At 32.4% G+C, this 7,959-nt stretch overlaps 1 protein-coding gene across 2 annotated transcripts; it reads right to left on the reverse strand.

Moving 5' to 3' along the window:
• Nucleotides 1-2,642: 2,642 nt before the first annotated feature.
• Nucleotides 2,643-5,262, reverse strand: LOC100811041 (zinc-finger homeodomain protein 2). 2 transcript variants are annotated; one of them, XM_014768768.3, is made up of 3 exons: nt 5,068-5,262; nt 3,748-4,531; nt 2,643-3,146 (listed from the first exon to the last, which is right to left on the reverse strand). In XM_014768768.3, exons 1-3 carry the CDS (start codon nt 5,080-5,082, stop codon nt 3,142-3,144), a joined length of 804 nt encoding a protein of 267 aa, XP_014624254.2. In that variant the 5' UTR covers nt 5,083-5,262; the 3' UTR covers nt 2,643-3,141. The 2 variants fall into 2 exon arrangements, with proteins under 2 accessions (XP_014624254.2, XP_003518249.2); XM_003518201.5 differs by lacking the exon at nt 2,643-3,146 and having other exon boundaries at nt 3,490-4,531; nt 5,068-5,259.
• Nucleotides 5,263-7,959: the final 2,697 nt, after the last annotated feature.

Raw genomic sequence — 7,959 nt, forward strand, 5'->3', positions numbered from 1 at the left:
CAATGGTTGAGGAACTGCAACCGGCACTAGGTCGTTTAAATTATACTAGACTACGACGGTCCTAAGTCGAAATCGACGTTGACCTAATTTTATGTATTTACATAATTGTCACCATAAGATATTCTAAGACGGTTATTTATAACTGTCTTAGAATATACGATGTACAAACTATTTTTTTCCTCCTATTTACAAAATTGCCATCGCGTCTTATACTAAAACAATTCTCTAGAACCGTTGTAGTTTTCGCGACGTAGAATTAAGCTTTTGTAGTAATGTTTGAGTATTTATAAGGAGATAAATCATCAGGAATTAATGTTCAGTAAAGACCTTGGGTACAAGTTCTCATGTGCTAGAACAGTTCTTTCAAAAGAACTCCCACTACAATGCAACAAAATTTCTCCAGGATATGGAAGAATCGCTCTTCCACAAGAACCCGGAAGAATTCAAGCTTCTGTAATAAGAAAAAAGTAATTTTAATTGTCCCGGTTTAACCAATTTAAGAGGAAAAAAAATTAACCAACCATTATACAACACAAATTGAAGGAGATGAAAATAGGGATCAATACATTTTCAACCCAGAATCAAAAACATAAATTTCACAACAGTACAGTCCATCCCAAATCAAATTACAAAAAAAAAAAAGTAATAAGTTTTTCTTTTAAAAAAAAAATCATCAAACTTGACAGATCTGAAAGAATCATTCCCGGTAATCGAAGCACTGTTCACCGCTGTGCCCGTGCACGGATCTCCTTTCTTGCTCATGATGAGGATCTGAACAGGAAGGTGGGTGTTGCTCTTTCAAAACTAAGAATTGTTGTTTTGGAGATCAGCAAAGTTTTGCAAAACCTCACTAAATTAAATATGGATCAAGATTTGTAATTTATAATTTATTTAAATTGAAGATTAAGATCGTTTTTATATATTATATATTTTGTGATTTATATAATTTACGTGTAATTAACTATTTAGTTCCTTAATGATTTTATCTATACTGCACCACGCTTAAGCGCTCAACTGCAAATAAAATAGAGTTCCGAGTTTTGTTTAATTTACACTTTTTGAAGTTTTATTTAAAGTTGAACACTAATAACTGGATTTAAGGAACTAATCACATAAATCAAAATCTGGAACTCATACAACCAAACCTGGCAACTTCCTTCAGTTGTTGAAATGTACAATATTACCTTCATAACCCTCATACTAATAAACACCAAAAGTTTGTTCGGTTAAATAATTTTCATGGGAAAAATCTTTTCAATCAAACCAATAAGTTTAAAAAATTGGGCATAGATTCAAGTCAAACTAAATCAATTTTAATTTATTTTGTTAAACTTGCTTATTTCAGATTTTAAGGTCTTTTGTTGAATAAACTAAAATTTAACCTTTTCATTATAAAAACAACACATCTGTCTAAGTTTTAATAGCCTTTTATTTTCTTAGAAATCTATCACGTATAAAACAAAATAGCTTCAAATCTTAGCCTGTGTTTGGTTGTGCGTGAACAGGTCATGTCCTTGGAAGAAATCACGTCAAATTTATAAAATGACACAGAAGCAACTATAGATGGCTTTAGGAAAGACGCACTTCTACTGCTATCAGACACCAATACAAACACACAATAAGAATCCACCATAAGTTAAACCCTAAACAGTACTAAATTACAAGTATAATTAGTTTGATTTGATTTGGTTTCATTAATAGAAATGAAAAAATTAATCAAAACCATTTGATTTTCATTAAAAGACACATAAAATTAAGCCTAAATAAATATGAAGCCCATTTTCAAATTATTAATTAAAAGTACATTTAAAATAATTAAACATTTTCCAAAAAAAATTATAATTTTCTCATAAATTTAAAAAATAACTTCTAATAAAAAATTAAATAATATTCTTTCAAAAAAAAAGAACTATCCAAAATAACAACTTGGTTAGTTTATAATGAAATATTTTTAAAGGCATTTCGCTTAACTAAACAACATCGTATGAAACTAAACCTAAAGCAGTTGACCTCTAATTATCGTTGACGAGTTTTTCTTTCGAGATATATATAGCTAGCAGAGAGCGAAATAACACATAGATATGGAAAAGCAAAACAGGTCAGAATTAAAGGATTGAGAAATTGTTAGTATATGTTTATAACGAAAAGAAAAACATTAACTGCAGAAAGAGATATACCGGATAAGATATATAATTCATTTAATATTAGAGAAAAATAAAAATGCTGTTATATTAACAATTTTTAGTGTAACACCTTATCTTTATTTTTTTGGAAAAATAGTTTAGTTTAGGTGAGCTAGATTTTAGAAATTAATTTAGTAAGATTAAAACATGTTTCAAAATTAAAAAAAATACTTATAAAGATATTTTCAGATTAACTATTAATGAAATTCTAACATTGGTAATAAGAGTTGATCCCCATTTTTTTAGAATATAAATTCGTAGCTTAGCTACCGAAGAAATCTTTGATGGTAACATCTTATCATTATAGTAGTACAACAATAAAAGTTCTAAGAAGAAAAAATCTCGAAAGGTAAATGACTAAACCTTGAATCAGGAGAGTATGATTGAAAAGAAAATATTACTGAAAAACAAAATGATAAATGGAATAAATAGTGAAAAGAGACATAAAAAAATATTTGATCCCAATGATATTTTACTATGGGGATTAAAGATGGCATTAGAGGTAACGAAGAAATGATAATCTTAAAAGGGGGTTCTGCACTTCTGTTCTGCAAGACTGTAATCTGTGCATGACCCGACAGGCAAACACTGTACGATTTTGCCGTGTGAATACCCACCCACTCCCATTCTTTCTCGCTTTTCACACCGCACTAACCAACACTTATACGAGAATGGGATTTGGATTGAATCACAACCCTCACTCACTATTTTTTTCACCTTTTCCTTTTCTTTTTTGTTTTCTTATTTCCTCTACAGACAAAAATGCCAAACAACAGCAACCCAACATGGAAAAAGAGAAGAAGAAATTAACTTAAACTCTCCGAACAATTAATAATCGCAGACTAGGTACATCCTTCCATCTGATCTTGCTTCAACCACTACCCAGAACTTCACTAACAAATCACTGTCATTCACTCACTTAAGATCTTCAATCTCTCTTTAAATATTTATGAATTTCTCAGCCTGCGGAATAAATGTGTCCGAAACGGGAACAAAAATGGTTGGTGGGGACTTTGAGATGTTAATACGACCAGATAAATTAATAGCTAAAGCAGTGATCAAAATGAGTAAATGCAGGAAACCATGACATAAACCAATAATAATTAACGAATACAAAACAAGCTTAATCACCTTTCCATTTGCATGTCTTACACGTTGAATAATTTAACTTATCAAACCTAAAAATGGCTTAATCTCTTATGTGCTAATCTTAAGCATCCATCACATTATCACATATGATTATACAATGCAAAAACACTATCATTTACTTAACTTCGTTACCTTGCCTTTATTCGGTCTCGATCTCTTTACAGACAAACTAATCACCGATCATTAATTCGCAATTAATGTACAATCGTAGTACATGTTAACCTAATCATGCACTTTAATCATCCTTACTTTGCAACGCTAGAATAAGCTGAAATTAAAAATTAAGGAAAGGAAGAACCCTAGCTTGATCTCCATCAATTAAATTTCAAATTACATTTTTCTCTCATCGAACGGAAAGATCGAGAGAAAGAATTATACTATTATCACAACAATCTGCGAAATTAGGGTTTCTTACCGAGAGTGCTCTTGTTATTGTGCATCCAAACTTTGAGAACGTTTCGCTTCACATTGATCTCAGCACAGAACTGTTCCACAGCAGATTCATCGTGTTTCTGGATTCTCCACCCTAGTTGTTCTGCGAATGCGAGCATCTTATCTTTTTGTTCTTGCGTGAACTTAGTTCGGAACCGTTTTTTGGATCCACCGCCGCCACCGCCACCTCCGCCGCCGCTGCTGCTAGGGTTTGACATGTCTTCTTCTTCGCGGCTGAGGCCGCCGCCGGATGCGGCGGCCGGGAGGGCGAGCGGGCGGTGCTGCGACATCGGAGGTGTGAGGTGGTGGTGGATGTAGCCGGCGGCGGTGGGGTGCTGCGGGACGCGGTGGTGGTAGTACGGGGAGAATTGGTGGTGGTGGTGCAACGGCGGCGGTGGAGGTTGCGCGCGGTGGTGGAAGGAGGACATCTCGCCGTCGATCTCCTTGCGGTGGAAATTCCGGTGGCAGTTGCATGCGGCGCAGATGACGCCTTCCAGCATGCCGTCGTCTCCGGCGGCCATGAACTCGCAGCAGCCGTCAACGGCGTGGCCGCCGAAGCTGACGGCGTGGTTCTTCTGGCATTCTCGGTACCGCACCGCCGCCACGCCGAACGCGCTCTTCCGCGCCTCGCCGCCGCCGATTTTCGACCGCGAGTCAAAAGTCTGCGGCGCCGCCACCGCCACCGCCGGCTCCGGTATCCCCATTTCCTCCTCCTCCTCATGCTCCTCTTGCTCGTCGAATTCCATGTCGCTCTCCAGTTTCCCTCCCTAAAAAAATAGGAAAAAAATGAAATAAAACTAAAAAATATTCTTCTCCTTTAGTTATTATTACTCGAAATTTGGTAGTTTATTAGCTAGGGTTTTGAAAATTTGAGTAGAGGTTGAAGTAATGAAGTAATGAAGCAATGGAGTTGAAGATCTATTCAATTATTCTACAGGTGAGGTGAGATAAGGGAGTTTGAGTTTCACCAGGATAGAAAGATAGATAATAATAACTAAGCTAAATAAGATTGTGTTGTGTATATATTTATATTGAATTTAATATAATATAATTTAATATATAATTGAAATAGTAATAATAATAATTATTTAGTAAAATATTGTTATTATTGTAGTTTGAAGATAAGAGATGGGAAGAGGATGTGGCCATCAATAACCGGTGTGAAGAAAAGAGCTGTTTCACTCATCAGAAAAGAAAAAAAAAGCCTTTCAAAAATACTTGCCATTCCATAATTAACACCTGTACCATTCTTGTTCAGACATTTACTTTTTTTACTTTAACTGACCATAACCCATTTCTGTACCTTTTTTGGCACCATGTGTCTTTTCACTTACATTGTTGTGAATAAAAAAATTGTGGAGATTAGAGAAAAGGTGTATTAATTATGGGTGCTATATTTAGCAAGGGTGATGGATAAAAGGGAAATTAGATAGAAAGATGATGATTAGTTGAGAGGGAGAGAATATGGTTGGTGGGAAAGGGGAAAAGGGAGAGGGGTGTCTCTGGAGGAGGAAGGAGAAGTGAATGTGGTTGAAGAATTTGGAAGCAGAAAATATGGAACCATAAAAAGAAAAAAAATAAAAAAAAAAAAAACTTAGGACACGGACTTCACATCGGACGAATTAATCTGTCTGCATTTATGGGAGCTGCCTACGTGCCCTCCTTCTCCGACAAGACGTTACGTCACTCTTCCCTCACTCACACACACTCCAAAATTTTATTATTATTAACATAACATTCTTATTGTGGATTATCGTTAACCTCACTTGTGTTCTGTCTCCTCGCTTTGCAACGCTGAGCTTATAACTTATAACTTATAACTACGCGGTTTCATTTATATTATATGGTTACAATCAATCATAATTCATAGCTTTTCCCAAAGTCACACTGCTCCAGCCATTATCTTTCTTATCCTCCATAAAATCATAAGAATATTTAATTGATTTTCCCAGAAAAACATGTATGGTGTCTTAAATTTATGATTCAGAAAATGTGTATATTTTAAGAAATTCTAAAACTGAAGCACTGTACTTTATTAGTGTGTTTTTTTAAGTTTTCAAATAAATTCGTGAGTACGTATCAAGTGTAGTATTATTTAAATATATATCTAAATTTTATTTTTCGGTAAAATTAAAACTTTGATTATTTTGAGTTTACTTTAAGCATTAGTATTGAACATAGTTTATATATATTCACTTTCCTTCTTTAATTATATATGTTTTCACTTCAACGTTTTTCTCAGGATCACCTTTATCTATCAACTTAATGAGAGATTGTTAATTGAGTTCTAATTGATAATTCTGAACCCTATCATTTTGATGTCACTCTTCCCTTTTTATTATTTTTTTTCACTTCTCACAATTGGCTCTTTCATTTCCACTCAACCTCGGTAGACTCACCATTAATGTTATCCACAAACCACAATCATGAGGTTCGAGAGGATGGTGGTTCTAGATTAGGTGACAACAATTTCTATTTCGGCAAAAATGAAGGAAGCATGCTTTTTAGAAGGCGAGGGTATGGACTTTATGTTTTTTTTTTTGTTGATTGTAGTCTATGGTATTTCCGGAATACACGTTTTCAATTGTTCAAGGCTTGAATAAGGAAAGACGATCACAGTGAATATAAGTGATTAATTAAAAGCTTATCGATCCCCTATTCTTTCTCTTGTTTTTCATAACTTTCTCAAACAACATTAATTTGTTCCATTGGTTTCCGTGGTAATGAGAGAAAAACGAAGGAAAGTCTTGCAAAAGGTAATAAGGAAAAAAAATGTGGAAAAAAAACCCTAATAGTCAAATTGAAAACCCAAAATTAGTAATTTTGTTCTTTGAACTTTAGTTCAATTCTCTATAACTCATGAATTAGTAGTGTCACATAGATGTTAGAAACAAATTAATGTCATCAAGTTAAGTCATGTAAGACTCCTCTTTTTACAAAACACTAATAACATACTATATATACAATTTATTTTAATTAATCTTAGACTTAAATATGTTTCAAATCTTTATATTTTAACTAATGTATAATTTTGATCATTTAAGTTACAATTTCTCATATTTAATTGAGATAGATCGGATATAATATTCCTTTTTGTTTTAATTTTTACTTTTATGTTGATGTTTTTATATATATTTTTATCATGTATTATAGCGACGTTATAAATGGAAGGCATGATTATGTTTTAGGAAAGTTTCTCTATTTAATACTATAACAGAATAAAATTGTGCCTCTCATCCATGAATTTGTTATTATATTATAAAAAAAGTAAATTTATATTATATTGCATTATTATATGTTTATGTTATATGTCAAATCAATGACTTAATAAATTAATATTAAACACACATAGACACTATATATATATATATATATATATATATATATATATATATATATATATATTCAGACATAATTTTAAACATTTATATATTTTTAATAATAATTTTCAAATTATACAATTTTCTTTTAAAAAAATCGAAACATAATTGCAACATATCTATAAGTAAAAATAATAATTTAGATACAAGTTCTTGATTATAGTCTTTCTATTTAACTTATTAGGTTTCAAATCATTATTTATAAATTAGTAAAAAAAACTTTATCCATTTATAATAGAATATATTAGTACTGATAATCGAACTATTTTTCTTTCTCTCAAACCAAAGCCAAAGCACATGGTGCCCTAACCACCCATCCCAGTTGAATTCTTTCATCGTACATGATAAGCTTTTTAAGATAAAACTTCAGGTGCAAGAAAAATTGCTTTGGTAGGATTCGATGTTCATTAAGTAACCTTAAAGAATTAGTTAGATTCCATTTAAAATTTTTCATTCTTGAGAAATATATACCAAAAGTTTATTCTACCTCACACACTTATTTCGTTAGAAGAAAATACATTATTGTATATCAATTGTATGACATAAGTTTTATTTTGTATGTGATACATTAATTAGAATTTTGAAAAACTGTACAAAAGTCATTGACTTGGTGTGCACAAAAAGAGAAATGCAAACTTGTATCAAATGACATTGTTAGATGGCAATCAGTACGTACAATACTATTATTTCTGTGACACATGTACTTGTAAAAATGAAAGTATATAAGTGATTCTTATAATATGAGGGAGTTGTTAAGGAAACTAAGTGCAGATGTGAATGGAATGGGCAACATGATTGGAAATTAAGACAAGTGC

The sequence above is a fragment of the Glycine max genome, chromosome 2, assembly GCF_000004515.6.
Source record: "Glycine max cultivar Williams 82 chromosome 2, Glycine_max_v4.0, whole genome shotgun sequence".
In the NCBI taxonomy this organism is placed as follows: domain Eukaryota; kingdom Viridiplantae; phylum Streptophyta; class Magnoliopsida; order Fabales; family Fabaceae; genus Glycine; species Glycine max.